The sequence below is a fragment of the Panthera leo genome, chromosome E2 (assembly GCF_018350215.1).
Source record: "Panthera leo isolate Ple1 chromosome E2, P.leo_Ple1_pat1.1, whole genome shotgun sequence".
Classification (NCBI taxonomy): domain Eukaryota; kingdom Metazoa; phylum Chordata; class Mammalia; order Carnivora; family Felidae; genus Panthera; species Panthera leo.
This window is the reverse complement of record NC_056693.1, coordinates 44843916-44861801: the sequence shown is the minus strand read 5'-3', so window position 1 is coordinate 44861801 and position 17886 is coordinate 44843916. Positions and strand designations below refer to the sequence as shown.

The 17886-nt window shown below is 41.7% G+C and overlaps 1 protein-coding gene across 2 annotated transcripts in view; it reads right to left on the bottom strand.

The window, feature by feature from the left end:
* WWP2 (WW domain containing E3 ubiquitin protein ligase 2) overlaps positions 1–17886 on the bottom strand; it is a 149854-nt gene that overhangs the window by 22632 nt on the left and 109336 nt on the right. For both annotated transcript variants that reach the window (XM_042919825.1, XM_042919826.1), the window contains exon 9: positions 10581–10670. In XM_042919825.1, coding sequence (XP_042775759.1) covers positions 10581–10670 — 90 coding nt within the window. The remainder of the gene's footprint in view (positions 1–10580; positions 10671–17886) is intronic.

Sequence of the window (17886 nt, the reverse complement as noted above, 5' to 3'; positions counted from 1 at the left end):
AACTATGAACCTGAGATCTGGGTATCTCATTGGGTGTAAGTTATACCTCAATTTTAAAAAGTGAATTTCAATCTAATCAAGCCTCCATATCTAACTACCAGTTGGTAGGAAAGACAATGGATAGAGAAGCATATCACCCAACATTCCAAGGTCACATCCAGAATATGAGAAATTCTACAGAACAAATGCCCAGGATCTTCAAAGAGTAAATGGAAAGAAAGAAAGAAAGAAAGAAAGAAAGAAAGAAAGAAAGAAAGAAAGAAAGAAAGAAAGAAAGAGTGGGGAAACTTACAGGTTAAAAGAGACTTATGATGGGAATACAAGCTGGTGCGGCCACTCTGGAAAACAGTATGGAGGTTCCTCAAAAAACTAAAAATAGAACTACCCTACGACCCACCAATTGCACTACTAGGCATTTATCCACGGGATCCAGGTGTGCTGTTTCAAAGGGACACATGCACCCCCATGTTTATAGCAGCACTATCCACAATAGCCAAAATATGGAAAGAGCCCAAACGTCCATCCATGGATGAATGGATACAGGAAATGTGGTATATATATATATACAATGGAGTATTACTTGGCAATCAAAAAGAATGAAATCTTGCCATTTGCAACTACATGGATGGAACTGGAGGGTATTATGCTAAGTGAAATTAGTCAGAGAAAGACAAAAATCATATGACTTCACTCATCTGAGGACTTTAAGAGACAAAACAGATGAACATAAGGGAAGGGAAACAAAAATAATATAAAAACAGGGAGGGGGACAAAACAAAACAGACTCATAAATATGGAGAACAAACTGAGGGTTGCTGGAGGGGTTGTGGGAGGGGGGATGGGCTAAATGGGTAAGGGGCACTAAGGAATCTACTCCCGAAATCATTGTTGCACTATATGCTAACTAATTTGGATGTAAATTTTAAAAAATAAAAAATAATAAAAGAGCCTTATGAGACATATCACCCAAAACTAATGTGATGATCTTGAGTTTGAATCTGACCCAAATCAACTGTAAAAATATTTTTAAGACAATTGGGGAGAATGGAACAAGGACTGGGTGACATGAAGCAAAGAAATGTCGTTAATTTTGTTGGGTGGGATAATGGTATTTTAGTTTGTTGTTTTTTTAAGGAATCTCTATGCACAACGTGGGGCTCAAACTCACGAAAATGAGATCAAGAATCACATGCTCTATGGACTGAGCCAGTCAGGTACCCCTAGTTTTGTTTTTTTTTTCTTAAACCCTTACCTGTTAGAGATGTACATGATATATTTATGGTTCAAAAGATATGACATCTGGGATTTGCTCTAAAATTCATCAGTCCCCTCCCCTGAAAAGTAGGAGGTCAGACGAAACAAAATGTTATCAGTTGTTACAACCAGGTGGTGGTTAGCAGGGATGCATTGTACTATTCTCTCAAATTTGGTACATGCCTGATTTTTCCACTATAAGTTTGAAAGGGGAAGAGGGATAAAGGGGCCTTAAAAAGATAAGAAAGTGATACCACTGAAGAAAACAGCATTAACTCAATGCAAAGGGAACCCAATATGGATTCCACTATATGGGCTGGAAAGGCTTTATTCTAACTACCTTCTCATTTCATCTTGTCTGCATCCTTACCTTACTCACGTAACTATCATGCTTCAGTCCGGTATCTTTCTCAATTTTCAGGGTTAGCATCCTAACTGACTTTTTTTGGCCACCTCTTCAATGATTCTTTTAACTCACACCGTCTCTGAAAACAGCTTCTTGGGACACCTGGGTGGCTCAGTCAGTTAAGTGTCTAACTTCAGCTCAGGTCACGATCTCATGGTTCCTGAGTTCAAGCCCCACATCGGGCTCTCTGCTGTCAGCACAGAACCTGCTTTGGATCTTCTGTCGTCCTCTCTCTCTCTGCCTCTCCCCAGCTCATGCTGTGTGCGCGTGTGTGTATGTGTGTGTGTGTGTGTGTGTGTGTGTGTGTGTGTGTGTGTCTCAAAAATAAACATTAAAAAAATGCAAATGGTACTACAGGAGACACAATAAAAAAGTGTCTCCTTCCCTACCTCTCCCCATCGCTGATTCCTACCTCTCAGAAGCAACAACTTTGAATTCTCAACTGCTCCTTCTATTTACAGCTATATTTCTAAACAGCATGCTCCTTCTACTGTTTCTTGATTTCTGTCATATTAGACGTTACTTATGAACCTTCTGCTATCAAAGCTGAGCGTTTAGTTATTGCATCCCACCCCACAACACACATAGGCCCCCTCCTCCCAATTTAGAAAATCGTCATTAAATCCATATTCAGAGTTTGTATTATGATTTCATAGAATACTACACATATGTTTCCTTGCTTGTATGACTTTTTTTTTTCTGGAGTGAAAAGAACTAGAGTGTGTTTCATCCTGCTTGTTTTTCAAGAATCTCTTACCAATGCACCCCCAGATTCTGATGGCGCACGTGGCCTCTCAGTGTCAGTCAGATATGCCTTAGCCACACAGCTCCAGGCCCCTGTTGCCCTATGTGGACACCTGTCCTCCAGATCTGCTCTGTGTTACTGTCCTGAGTCACCTTCCCTCATCTTCCTCTTGGGACTGTCTTTGGCCTCTGAATGGAGTCCCCTGTGTCCTGCATCTCATGACTTCTTTCTTGGTTTCCTCTCATCTGGTGGAACAAATCATCTAGTAGCTTCTGAGAAAGGATGCACCAAAGTTAATTGTTTGAAACACTGAAGATGCCTTTATTCAAGTCTCAGAGTTGAGTGTTAAGGTGACTAAAAGTTGATTTCTAGACAGGAAATAACTTTCCATCAGAATTTTAAGGGTCCAGCTCCACAGTTGCTGTTGAGAAGAAAGATGGCATTCTTGATTCCTAATTCTCGATAGCTAGCCTATTTTTACCCTCCGGAGGCTTCTGAGACATTCTCTTGCCATCCCCAAGTTCCATTTGGATGTTCCTTGAGGTCAGTCTTTTCTCATTCTCTGGGTTGGGCATTTGGTAGGCCCTTTGAATTTGAAAACATTACCACTCAATTCTAGCAATATGCTTCTATTTTTTTTTTTCTTTGATAATAGAAAGTTCTTCTAGCAAGTTCTTTCTTGCTAGAACTACTGTTCAGATGTTGAATCTCCTGGGCTCATCTTCTAATTTTCTAATCTCCAACATTATCTTTCCATTCTTGCAAGTTTTATTTTTTTAAAGAGCTCTTCTTTTTAAGTTTATTTATTTTGACAGGGGGAGGGTCACCTGGGTGGCTCAGTCGGTTAAGCGTCCAACTTCCACTCAGGTTATGATCTTGTAGTTCGTGAGTTCAAGCCCCACATGGGGCTCTGTGCTGACAGCTCAGAGCCTAGAGCCTGCTTCAGATTCTATGTCTCCCTGTCTCTCTGCCCCTCCCGCACTGCACTCTGTCTCTCTCTCTCTCTCTCAAAAATTTGTGAACATTAAAAAAAAATTTTTTTTAGGGGCACCTGAGTGACTCAGTTGGTTAAGCCTCCAACCTCAGCTCAGATCTCACGGTTTGTGGATTCAAGCCCCGTGTCAGGCTCTGTGCTCAGAGCCTGGAGCCTGCTTCGGATTCTCTGTCTCCCTCTCTCTTCCCCTCTCCTGCTCACACTCTGTCTCTCTCTTTCTCTCTCAAAAATAAACAAATGTTTAAAAAAATTGTTTTTAATTTTTTTAAAAATATTTATCTTGAGAGAGAGAGCATGTGCAAGAGCAGGGGAGGGGCAGAGAGAGAGAGGGAGAGAGAATCCCAAGCAGGCTCCACACTGTCAATGCAGACCCCATTCTGAGGCTCGATCCCACCAACTGTGAGATCACAACCAGAGCCGAAATCGAATCGGATGCTTAACCAACTGAGCCACCCAGGCGCCCCTGTTTCTGCTGTTATATACAGTTGACCCCTTGAACAGCAAGGGTTTAAACTGTGGTGCCCCGTTTATACATGGATTTTTTTTTCAATAAATACAGTTCAGTACTGTAAATGTATTTTCTCTTCCTTATGATTTTCTTAATAATACTTTGTTTTCTCTGGCTTACTTTATTGAAAGAATACAGTATATAATATATATAACATACAAAATATGTGTTAATCAATTGTTTACGTTATCGGTAAGGCTTCTGGTCAACAGTAAGCTATTAGTAGTTAAGCTCTGGGGAAGTCATTTGTATGCACATTTTCAACTGTGCAGGGGTCAGCATGCACTCTTAACCCCCGGGTTGTTCCACAGTCAGTTATATATTAATTTCTAAAAGGTCTTCTTGGGGTGCCTGGGTGGCTCAGTCAGTTAAGGGCCCGACTCCCGATTTCGGCTCAAGTCATGATCTCACACAGCCAGTACAGAGCCTACTTGGGATTCTCTCTCTCCGCCCCTCTCCCACTTGCGGGTGCGCACGCACACATGCGCGCTTTTTCTCTCTCTCTCTCTCAAAATAAATAAACATTAATAAACGAATGAATGTTCTTCTTGTTTTCTGCATGGTTCATTTCACGGTCTCCTGTTCTTCTTGCACAGATGCCGTATTTCCTCCCAAATTTTTGAGGATACGAATCACAATTTGGTTTTACATTCCACATTGTTTTCACCAAGCCCCCTTTCTGTCTGCTGGCCGCAGGCTGTTCTTTCATATTTAAAAGTGAGTCACTAAAACACTGAATGGACGCTCTGGGTATCCAGGTGGGGGAAAACTGACCAGTGGCTTCATTCAGCTGTTTCACTAGACGACCCACAAACATAATCTGTAGTTCTCTTCCCTTCGACTGATCCCTTTATCTAGCAAGAAAAACGTCCCAATGTTTAACTTGGGGACAGTGTCCTCACTCAATCCATTTTTTTCTGAGCTCATCCTTGCCTTCAGCTCTGGCTTTATCCTCCAGGCTGGCTGCATGTGCGCATGCGTGTGTGAGATAAACACGTGTGCATGCAGGCGTGCGGCACAGGGCTGGATGTCATGGTTGACAACCTGAGAGTCTAACGACTCCCTGCACCAATTTTTAACTTGACTTCAGCTTTTTAGTCTCATGTCATAGCACCTCCCCCTACCATGTCTGATTGCTGAGCTTTCCAGGGCTCCGTGGTGCTAACTGGCTGACTTCCTGGTGGGTACCCACACTGTAAGTTGGGGTTTCAGCTTTCTCAGCTCTGCCATTTATCTATCAGCAACCAAAGTTTTATTACCTTCTCCCATATGCTGCTTCTCCTCTTCCAATCCCTTATCATTATACTTCTTTATACTTTTATTGCCACTTAGGGGGTTTTCAGGAAGGAATGGAAATAAATACATGTTTAATCCACACGTTTAACTAAAAGTCTTCTGGACTGGTAAATTTCAAACTTCTTAACAGCATAACCCCACCCTTGATTGTGGGTGAAATCTCACCAAGAATCGCAATCTATAAAAACAGCACAGTGGTTGAGGCTCAGTCGGCCCTGCATTCTCTCATGTTCCAGCAGGCATGTCCACCAAACCCAGCTGCCTTGCTAGACACTCTCTGGGCATCTCTGTTTCACGTAAACCTTCCACTCCAGCCAAACTGCCTCATTAATCATTCCCTAACGATATCTTTTACTTTCACGCCTTTCCCCCAACCTAGATCAACTTCCTCTTGTCATTTAAGTCCAACTCCAGCCCCTCCTACAAGATCGCATCTGATCCCGCTCCCTCTGTGAGGCCTCCCCTACACCGTGGTCTATCGAGACCCCTCTCCCTGCTCACCTCTGGTCTAAACACGACCTAAGAGCAAATTCCTGCATCCATCCTTAGTTACCAGGGCCAATACTTTTTGTTCCTGGATAAAAAAATGACCATTCCTCATACAAGCGTCCCCTGGGTCTAACAGAAGGGGGGGGGGGCCAAGACAGGCTGAATCCTTTGACTCAATCTTACTCTGGAGTGACTGGGTCTGCTGAGACAACGGCTCCGCCTGTAGTTTCAAGTGTGCTCTCAGCATGATAATACTTCCTGGGGTGGAACTTCTCCCATTGTTAGCGATGAAAGCTTAAGCACTCTTATTCTGTCTGGGCTCCCAGTTATGGTGCAGAAGTACCTGCCAGGAGCTCAGAGGTACTGAGGTCTGAGATTAAAACTCTGTAAGAACTAACAGGCTACATGGGGTGTAGAGCTGAGCCACCGTCCAATAAAGCATTAAAAGTGTCCTGACAATAAGAAATCTGGATCTGTAATTACAATGCTTTCTGCTCTCCAGTGATGCTAGAGGCATCCCCAGCCCACCACACCTGGAGGGGCCGAGTACCTAGTCAGGTGTAGAGGAGCGGCCCAGCCCCTCAGGGAAATTAGGGGAGCTGCAGGTTCAAAGGCTTTCTCAGGGTACAATCTGTATCCAATTTGAAAAATGATCGAGGAAAGAAACGGAACCAGAGGGATTATTCTAGTACATTCTGGTCATGTGAGCCTGCACCTCTCAGAGGTGGACCTGGTATCATTAGGCAAATGTAGATGGTACATGCAGGGAGACATTTTTATTCTAATGGTTACATATTGATTTTATGTGCATCAGAAAAATGTGTGTGTGCTATTTTGTTTACCTCAACCCCTTCCTCTGCTTTATTTTACCTCAAATTACATATCACCACCTGACACTGTATAAATTTATTAACTCATTAATTGTGTGTCTCACACTACCGTGAGATCAGGGGTTTTCTCCTTTGGTGTACTGATGTACTCCCAGGGCATAGTGCCTGGTATAGAGCAGGGCTCAATAAGTATTTGTTGACTGAAAAGAAAGAAAGAAAGGAAAGAAGAGAAAAGACGAAAAGGAAAGAAGGGAGGGAGGAAGGAAGAAAGGAAGAAAAAAAAGAAAAGAAAGAAAGCAAGAGAAAGAAAGCAAGCAAGCAAGAAATCTGGATCTGTTGTCCCACCTCAAAACTTAAAGAAGAAACAATTTTTGGCCATCCTTAGAAGACACCATTAAAATCTTAATTTAGATGCTATCCAAACGCTCATCAGGTCAAGGCCTACATAACTTATAGACCAGAGAGGATAAGAGGCAGCAACTAGCACATTTCTAGAGTTAATGCTGCTTTTAAGTATAAGTGTTGTCAACACACAAAGCACAAGTGTAAAACACATCCTGTTAAAAATCAATGATTATTTTGCAAGACAATTGGAGAAATTTGGCTGTGGACTCAGTATTTGATGACAGCATGAAAATACTGTTAACAGGGCAGAAAACATGAATAGACACTTCTCTAAAGAAGACATCCAGATGGCCAACAGGCACATGAAAAGATGTTCAACGTCGCTCCTTATCAGGGAAATACAAATCAAAACCACACTCAGATATCACCTCACGCCAGTCAGAGTGGCCAAAATGAACAAATCAGGAGACTATAGATGCTGGAGAGGATGTGGAGAAACGGGAACCCTCTTGCACTGTTGGTGGGAATGCAAATTGGTGCAGCCGCTCTGGAAAGCAGTGTGGAGGTTCCTCAGAAAATTAAAAATAGACCTACCCTATGACCCAGCAATAGCACTGCTAGGAATTTACCCAAGGGATACAGGAGTACTGATGCATAGGGGCACTTGTACCCCAATGTTTATAGCAGCACTTCCAACTATAGCCAAATTATGGAAAGAGCCTAAATGTCCATCAACTGATGAATGGATAAAGAAATTGTGGTTTATATACACAATGGAATACTACGTGGCAATGAGAAAAAATGAAATGTGGCCTTTTGTAGCAACGTGGATGGAACTGGAGAGTGTGATGCTAAGTGAAATAAGCCATACAGAGAAAGACAGATACCATATGGTTTCACTCTTATGTGGATCCTGAGAAACATAACAGAAACCCATGGGGGAGGGGAAGGAAAAAAAAAAAAAAAAAAAAAAAAAAGAGGTTAGAGTGGGAGAGAGCCAAAGCATAAGAGACTGTTAAAAACTGAGAACAAACTGAGGGTTGATGGGGGGTGGGAGGGAGGGGAGGGTGGGTAATGGGTATTGAGGAGGGCACCTTTTGGGATGAGCACTGGGTGTTATATGGAAACCAATTTGACAGTAAATTTCATATATTAAAAAAATAAATTAATTAATTAAAAAAAAAAATAAGCAAAAGATTTGAACCAGATACCTTACCAAAGACAACATAAATGTAGCAAATAGCAGATGAAAAGATGTTCAATGTTACACAATTTTGGTGAAATGCAAATTAAAATAATAAAACATTATATATCTATTAAAAAAAAAAAAAAAGAAAGAAAATACTGTTAACAGTACCAAAACCCATAAAATACCTAGGAATAAATCTAACCAAAGACGTGAAGAATCTATACACTGAAAACTATAGAAAGCTTATGAAAGAAATTGAAGAAGACGCAAAAAATGGAAAAAGATTCCATGCTCCTGGATAGGAAGAACAAATATTGTTACAATGTCAATACTACCCAAAGCAATCTACATATTCAATGAAATCCCTATCAAAATAACACCAGCATTCACCACAGAGTAGAACAAACAATCCTTCACAGGTCTCCTCCAGAGACCTTCTTTCTCTGCATCCTCGCCAACATCTGTTGTTGCCTGAATTGTTAATGTTAGCCATTCTGACAGGTGTGAGATGGTATCTCACTGTGGTTTTGAAGGGGCACATGCACCCCAATGTTTATAGCAGCACTATCAACAATAGCCAAAGTATGGAAAGAGCCCAAATGTCCAGTGATGGATGCATGGATAAAGAAAATGTGGTGTATATATATATATACACATACATATACATACAATGGAGTATTACTCGGCAATCAAAAAGAATGAAATCTTGTCATTTGCAACTATGTGGATGGAACTGGAGGGTATTATGCTAAGCGAAATTAGTCAGCCAGAGAAAGACAAATATCATATGACTTCACTCATACGAGGACTTTAAGACACAGAACAGATGAACACAAGGGAAGGGAAGCAAAAATAATATAAAAACAGGGAGGGGGACAAAACAGAAGAGACTCATAAATATGGAGAACAAACAGAGGGTTACTGGAGGGGCCGTGGGAGGGGGGATGGGCTAAATGGGTAAGGGGCACTAAGGAATCTACTCCTGAAATCATTGCTGCACTATATGCTAACTAATTCGAATGTAAATTTAAAATAATAATAATAGTAATAATAATAATAATGATAAAGAAAAGAAAATACTGTTAACAATAGAGTGGTTTTGTTTTAAGTAAGAACATTTTTTAGAAATATATACCAAAATATGGATAAAGTTATATGATGATTACATAGGATTTTCTTCAAAACCTTATTTACAAAAACAGGTGGAGGCTGGATTTCAACCACAGGCCCATAGTTTGCCAACCCCTGGTATAGATGAAACAAGACCGACCATGACTTGAAGATTATTGAAGCCAAGTGTTGAGTATGTGGGGATTCTCTCTACTTAGTGCACATTGGAGACTATTCATATGAATATGAAAATTTCCACAATTTCCAAAGTAAAAAGTGTGACTTTTTCCCAAGACGTCAATATTTAACTTTGGTTAAATGTATAAATAAATAATCTGAACTTAAAGTAGAAAACAGAATGAGGACTAATGATGACGGATTATAGTTTCATTTCCAAAAGGGTAAGGAACAAAAGGAAAACACAAGCATTCTACCGGAAAATCGAAACTAAAAACAGCCTATCCGTGGAAATTTGCAGGACCAGAAGGTGAGGTGGTATTTGCCTGGCATGTGTATGACCAGTGAACCAGAGTACAAGGGTTTTTCCTAATACTCCCCACCTCTGGCATCCTCTCCCTCTACAAGCTTGATGGGGAGGTGTTCATATTTTATGCTGGAGCCCTTCATGACTGCCTTACTGGGAGGTGATTCTCTCCTTTGAGCAGAATACATTCTCTTTTGAAAGCTCTGTGGACCAAAAGGCACATGTGGAAAGAACTTTCTGTCCCTGGCAAGCAGGGAACCAAACCCCTTCTCCTTGAACTTGGACAGTCTTCCCTCACTTGGAAGCCTCACTTATCCTCCGGTTTTAGAGAACTTAGCTGCGTTCTCACAAAGCCCAGCTCAAGGAGAAGCACCCTTCAGGGGCCATTCGGGCATATGGTGCTTTGAAATGCATCAACACCCTTTGTATCTTGGCTTCCTCGTGCCTTTTCTCCTCAGAAATGCTCTAAAAATCCTAAGATGTCCTAAGAAATGAGAGGAGAATTAAGTAATTAGGAAAAGCAATCAAGTGACCAGGAATAAATATCCCTGTACTTTGCTACCTCTGCGGAAAATGACTGAGAACCTGGCCCTGATGGGATATCTCTGTAGGTGAAATAACTGAGGGCATCAAGGCATCAATGGCCCAGGAGGCAGGATTCCTAGCCCTCCTCCCTCCAGGACCCAACAGCCATGGCACATAATAAAGCCCATAATACAGCCCACTGCCAACACAATGAATGTGGGCAGAAGGGAAATAAAGAGAAGAAATAGTGTAGAAGGAGAAGACAATGGGAGGCGGATAAAAGAGAGGGCAAGGAGCAGAGGGTAGGGGAAACTAAGGACAGTGATGGCAGTGAATGGTGGAGAAGCCATTCGGTGATTCCGGGTGCCGGTTCTAGAGTCTCAGGGCTTGCCAGCCTTGCCTTACCCTGGAGGAAGAGGCCGCTCCCAGGTGGTGGTCTTGGTATTATGGTCAACATAATAGACACGCCCATTAGGCAGCTCTCGTTGTTCCCATCTGCAAAACAAAGTCAAGGGAAGCATGAGATACACACTTAAAAGGCGTAAGCCCTTGTGTGAAAAGGAGTCCTTCATTACTGCTGTGATGACTGATGAGAGGACAAAGACATGCGAGCTCAGCCCAGGGGTCAAACCTGCTTCATACTATCACTGCCGCGGCAGCCAGGAGCACTTCTTGAGTCCAATACCTCCCCTCTATGAAGTCAATGGGCTAGGATGTGCCACAGATCACCCTAGCTTCCCCTAAATGACCCACACGAGTCTCTACCTATGGACTTTTCTAAAAGTGTGACGTGGTCATTTCAGGATCAAAGACCCCTTTAGGAATGTGATAAAAGCCAAGGACACTTTCTTTCCAAAGTGTACTTACCAACGAAAATTTGTATGCAATTTCTGGGCTTCACAGACGTCACCTAAAGTTTACCTTCAGCCTTTTCAGTCTACACTACGTTTTAAAGTCACAAATCATATGACTATCCCTGTTCTCCTAACATCACAGATATTCATGACCGCATTTCTTTTTAAAATACAAGATTCATTTACAGAGGATCTTTAACAGAGATCCGGGTGAATGAAGAAACAGCATACTGTTATTTATGGACTGCTCTCCTCTTGTTATTTACTGACTTCTCTTCTCATGAGTCTGTGTGTAAGGTAACATGAGATATGGGGTGCCAAAAGTGGCCATTCTGTGCTAGTGGAAGAATAACAAGGCAGTAGATGATCCAAAGAGATAATCTACAAGCAAAATCACTACAGAATACAGCCAAGGGCCACCCACCCAACTCCTGCTATTCCCATACTCAATGCAGTCTGACAATAGCTCCCCTTTACCCAGAATATGGTAATCCATACATGAAGGATACAAAATTTTATATTTATAAAATGGCCACCACTTCATAAAGGATGTTAATGGTCCCATGAGCCTTTATGTTTTACAATGATATCATCTGCTTCTACTTGTGGGTACTGCCTAAGAGAAGGTGACCTTTTCCAGGAAGCTAGTACAGTCAGTTCTGCTGAAATGCTTGTTTTGAAAACATAAATCTATCCCAATGTGACTGATACACGAGGGAACAATGTGAGCATGTGAATTTTGTGTTTGCTTAAGCATGGCTTTTCCTTTTAGAAACACTAAATGCACACAGATGACGTCCCCCAGCTGAACCCAGTCACGTAGGAACACACGAAGCCCATATGCATCTACAGCTGCCTCAGTTTACTACATGCTGTATGCCATATTCATCCACATCTGGCCTTACAACTCCCGTCTGATTTCAGATGATCCTCCTTGCAACCACTTTATGACAACACTCACAAGCTCAAACACTTCTGACACCTGCTTCCACAAGTAAACTCTAGATCTTTTCATGGAAACACACACTCATTGTAGTGTTATGCACCTCAACCATTTAACATGTGAAAAACTGTGCTACCATCATTATTAGCTTCCTATTTTTTGTGTGTGCCTCTGACACATTTTTGAATGTTATGCCCCTAACCCATTTTTTTCCCTGTAAACCCTGTGGTTTTCATGGCATGATTTTTTTTGCACAGCATGATGATTTTTAGGAATACATACATAATAGCAGAGCTGACTGAATACTGAAATAATGTCCCAATTTCTATTACTAAAGGCCTGGTGCATCTATTCCAATGGATGTTAGCTTTATTTAATACCATTTCTCATTTAAACTAAAATGTCTGGGGGCACCTGGGTGGTTCGGTCAGTTGAGGGTCTGACTTTGGCTCAGGTCATGATCTCACTGTTTGTAAGTTCGAGCCCCGCATCGGGCTCTCTGCTGTCAGCACAGAGCCCGCTTCAGATTCTCTGTCCTCCTCTCTCTCTGCCCCTCCCCCATCTCGTGCTTTCTCAAAATAAATAAACTTCAGAAATTTTTAAAAAATAGTAAAATGCCTGATCAGCAGACTGCACTGACCGACACCTCAGATGCTAGCTAGGTCAGATAAAGATATATGTGAGGTTTTTATGGCAAGGAAAGGAAGGGGGTCATCATTACCCACTGATCATCTATAATGAGCTATGGGCTCATGTTTTACCTCATGAAGTCCTTGCCTCCATCCTTTAAGGTCGGAAGTGCCATCACCATGGACGAAACAGAGGATCAGAGAAGCTAAGTAACTTTTATGTGTCATTCCAACTCAGCTCTGACTTCCTAGCCATTGAGTCTTACCACATCATGCTGAAAGGAAGAAATGAGGAAAAAGAAGGTCGACTAGAATTTATAGGGAACCTACTACCCAGAAAACAAGGTGCCAGGTGCCTTCTCAATCCCCATCTCAAAGTAAACAGCTTTCCCCAGCACTGGAGTCCAGGTAGGGGGTCCTGGAGAATCAAGACAACTGGAGGGTAACTACAAAGGTCCACCATGTTCATCTCTAGGCTCCGTTTTAATCAGAAGCTTCTGCTTAGACGTGATCTACCAGAAGAGACTGCACATTTTGCACCACTGGAAGGGTTAGCCCTGGGAGCAGTGAGGTCCAATGGTTCGAGTCCCACCTCTCAAAAGGGATCAGCCAGTGGCTTGAGGATCAGAGTGCTACCAACAACCATTAACACGTGCTCGAGAACATCTTCTCTTCTGGGTATTCTTGCTCAATGTTCTGGTCACAATGGATATGGGTGACTTGGTCCAGGTGCTCTGATTCCCCCCGCTGCAAAAAGATCTTTACACTTCATTATTTTATTAAAAGGGCAAACAATTCTGCCAAAAGTGACCAGATAAAAATGTACCCTGGGTAAAGTTAAAGATCTTCTCCCTCTAGATGCCCTTCTGAATTAAAGACAAAAGAGTAACAAATATTACCAGCTCGAGAGGCTGTTGTCCCATGCACGGAAAACCTTTCTTGTAGGGATCTTGCAGAGAAAAAAAAAAAGCGAGGCTAACATACTATGGCTTCACACCAGATCCTCAAACTCCTCCCGTCTGCTCAGTAATAGAGTAGCAAATCTGATACCTCCTTTATTCGTCTGAATTTGGAAATGAGGAGTCTTGAGAAAGATACTTGGCTTACGAGTACTGAAATATGGGAGCTCCTCAAGGAAATGGCAGCAAACCACTCTTTCATAACATCTGCTCCCAGTAAGCCTTAAGTAGCCGGTAACTCCTCAGCATCCTCTAAGAAGTTAGCTAAGTCCTTCCCTTCCTTGGCAATTTCTGGCACAAAACACCAACAAAATGAGTCTGGCTCATTGTGCAGTCACTATTTGGAAACCTATCCATAATATGTGGGTGAGGCCGCACATTTTAAAAAGACAAAATATTTGTTGTAGCAATTGCAGATGAAAGGTGCCAAAACACATTTTTCTTTATTCCAAAAATTGTGTTACAACTTTCATAAGTAGTCTCTACTTTTATAATTCATTTTAGACAAAGAGAAAACTTTGGTTATATTATACTTTGGCTCATCTTTTAATTTGAAGATGGGATAATACTTAAAATTCCATGAAGTAGGGGCGCCTGGGTGGCTCAGTCGGTTGGGCTTCCGACTTCGGCTCAGGTCATGATCTCACGGTCTGTGAGTTCGAGCCCCGCGTCGGCCTCTGTGCTGACAGCTCGGAGCCTGGAGCCTGCGTCAGATTCTGTGTCTCCCTCTCTCTCTGACCCTCCCCCGTTCATGCTCTCTCTCTGGCTCAAAAACAAATAAACATTAAAAAAAAAATTCCATGAAGTAAATGTCTTTAATTGACACAGGGGTATTCCCACACGCTGGCAGAAAATCAGTGCAAAGACCTCCTCGCTTATATTCAAGAGGTACAGCAGCTCTTTCCAAGCCCAGATAAGATCTGTCCATCCCATCTTTGATCCCACCTGATCCTAGAAATGAAAGACTCTCTTTCAAGGGCTGTTATTGTCCAGCAAATTTCAATGTTCTTGTATGAACCCTCTCAACTGGCTTCACTGGAAAAATAGTTACCAGAGGAACAAGACCTTTCTTGCATTGCCTTTTTTGATATCTACATTTTTCCTTTTGAAATTGGACTCCTGCTCAGATTAAATGTCCATATGGGTCCTCCCTGATCCATGACCTGGCCTAACTGCTTTTCTTAGAGAACTCACAACTCCTCCCTTACCTGCATGGCTCCTCAGAATTCACACAAATCTCTTCCCTTCATTCACTGCAGCACAGTCGGTCAATTCTGTCCACAATCAAAAGAACCTCCCAATTCTCAGTTCTCCTCGGTAACTGCTGACCCACATAGATTAAGCCTTCCCACTGTCTTGGTTCGGTCTCCCCAGGCCAAGAAAGTGATACTGGCAGCGACCTTTCATTGGCACGTCCCTGTCAGGGGTGAGGTTTCTGTCCCTTATAAGCATCTTCCTCACACTGAGATAAAAAGGCTTTTCAATCCAACTACCCATGGGTCTCAATACTGCATCCTGGTCACATGGCCATATCCTCTCCCACTGAATAGCTTCCTTTGATGTTCTCAGAAACAGTGTTCAAAGCATCAAGCTTGATTCAGGTCCCTTCCCAACACATTGCTCCTTGGCCTTCAACGAGAAACATTCAGTTCAACCATGGACTACACAGAGTCTTTGTATTTGAAGGCACTTGAAAAGTAGCCTCCAATTGCAATTAATTTTAGGTAATTTTTTTACCCTATGCTACCTTTGCTCCTATGCCTTTTATTCAGTTATCTTCCATGCCCATGCCCCAATCACACCCCTCACCGTCATTAAAAGGGTAAAAATCCCATCGTGAGGATGACACCCTATCCGTTCTCTCCTGTGTTATCTGAAAGAAACTGTCTGGTCCCCTAAACGTAGTCACTACACTCCTGTGGAAGGTTTCCTAAAAGGTCTTCAGAAAATTCTCGATTATTCTGCCATTCAGCCAACCCTGATCAACATACCTACTGGGCAGACTTCCCTGATGTGTGGACAGAATTACATTTTCACCAACAGTAGGATTAAGATGGAAAGGGCTAACAGCTACAGGAGTAGTTCAGATTAGTGTCAGAGACATTCTCTTTAAAAGGCCCTTACAGGGGCGCCTGGGTGGCTCAGCTGGTTAAGCCGCCCGACTTCAGCTCAGGTCTCGATCTTGCAGTCCTTGAGTTTGAGCCCTGCGTCGGGCTCTGTGCTGACAGCTCAGAGCCGGGAGTCTGCTTTGGATTCTGTGTCTCCCTCTCTCTGCCCTTCCCCTGCTCGTACTCTGTCTCTCTCTCTCTCTCTCTCCCTCTCTCTCTTTCAAAAATAAATAAACATTAAAAAAAATAAAAAATAAAAAAAATAAGAGGCCCTTACAGATTTACGTACCAATGTGCTCAAAAATTCAATCTTAGTAAAAGTATTACTAATTTTTATTATTTATTAATTTGCTGCCTTTGACTAATAGAGTCAGTGGGCAATAGTAAAGTTGATCTCACTCAAAATACACAATGTTAGAAAACAAAGTCAAGCCAGAACTCTACACACCCCGCAAAATAAAGATGCCCTGCTGGTTACATAGACAAAAACTAAACTGCAAAAAAAGACACTGAAAGTACCCAAGTATTCTTTCTTCTTTTAAATTTTTTTTTAATGTTCATTTATTTTTGATAGAGAAAGACAGAGACAGAGAGCAAGTGGGGAAGGGGCAGAGAGAGGGAGACACAAAATCGGAAGCAGGCTCCAGGCTCTGAGCTGTTAGCACAGAGCCCGACGCACGGCTTGAACTCATGACCTGTGAGATCATGACCTGAGCCAAAGTCGCATGCTGAACCTACTGGGCCACCCAGGCCTCTCATAAAAGTATTCAAGTATTCTTAAAGGTGCCTATGTGGCAGTTCAACTCCCCACAGGCAAAAACCTCATGGGATTTACAGCTTCTTATTTTATGCTCTTCTGATAAAGGACTCTGAACCAAATCTGATTCCCCAACCTTTAGCCACTTCCTGGGTGAACCGTAAGATTTATTTCCTCTGTTAGGGACATTTTCAGACTTTTATGAGGCAGAAATCTGGTGCAATGGAACAAATTTCCCATTCACTGTTTTCACTGCTTCAGTAGATCCTTTGTAAACTGGGTAGGAAATGTGTTAAACTCGGTCTTCCCCCAAGAAACCTTCTTGAGATACTGGGCTTTCCGTTCAATCTAAGCACACTAACCCCTTCTTTAAAACTACCAACAACCAGTACTTTATGCCCTGTAAGCAGAGAATGGCACAGTTGAGCCTCAATCAAGGCTTCTGAATTAAGTCCTTTTTTTCCTTCTTCTTCAACCTTCTAATTTCTTTGCATTGGAAAAGTTTCCAAGGCTCCTCAATGAAAGATGGAAACATTAAAATGTATGGTTTTACTGAGAGCAAGGGAATTCCTGGAGATGGTATGCATGTAAAAAAAAAAAAAAAAAAGTTTAACATGTTCGTTGACAAATAATTTTGCAAATAAATTTGGCAAGGCAGAGAAAAACAGTCACCCTTTAAAACATAGTTGGTGGGAGCAAAAATGGGTATACTCTTTCAAAAGGGCAATTTGGCAACTTGGTCGAAAACTTTTCCTCTGTGGATATCCTTTAACTCAGCGGCTGTGCTGCTAGGATGGATGCTGAGGAAATAAGTATGTGTCAAAGATTTAACTATAAGCGCATCTGTCACAGTACGTGACATGTTCTACGAAAAATGGAAACAACCTCAATGCCTCTAAATGGAGGATTAGTAAAATAAATTATGTTATTTCTATAATAAGTATTCACTTATCGAAAATAACATTATATGGGACGCCTGGGTGGCTCAGTCGGTTGAGCATCTGACTCTTGATTTCAGCTCAGGTCATGATCGGTTCATGGGTCCGAGCCCTGCATCGGGCTCTGCGCTGGCAATGTGGATTCTTTCTCTCTCTCCCTCTCTCTGCCCCTCCCCTCCTCGCGTGCGCTCTCTCTCTCTCTCAAAATAAATAATTATTTTTAAAAAAATTTTTAAGAAAATAACATTATAGATGATATTAACTTGTCCAGATATTTATAATATGTTGCAATATATAACATAACATGATATATGTAATATAATATAGTATAATATAATTATATAATACATTGCAAGCTAAAATAACAGGCATAATACAAATTTTTGTTTAAAAACATATAAATATGCTATTTTTCATTAAATCTAAAATGCCATCAATTATATGATTTAACATATCACTGAGAAAGAAAAGAATACTGGCAATTAAGCTTGTATATTACATTTTGATTTTAAAGTTTAAATGT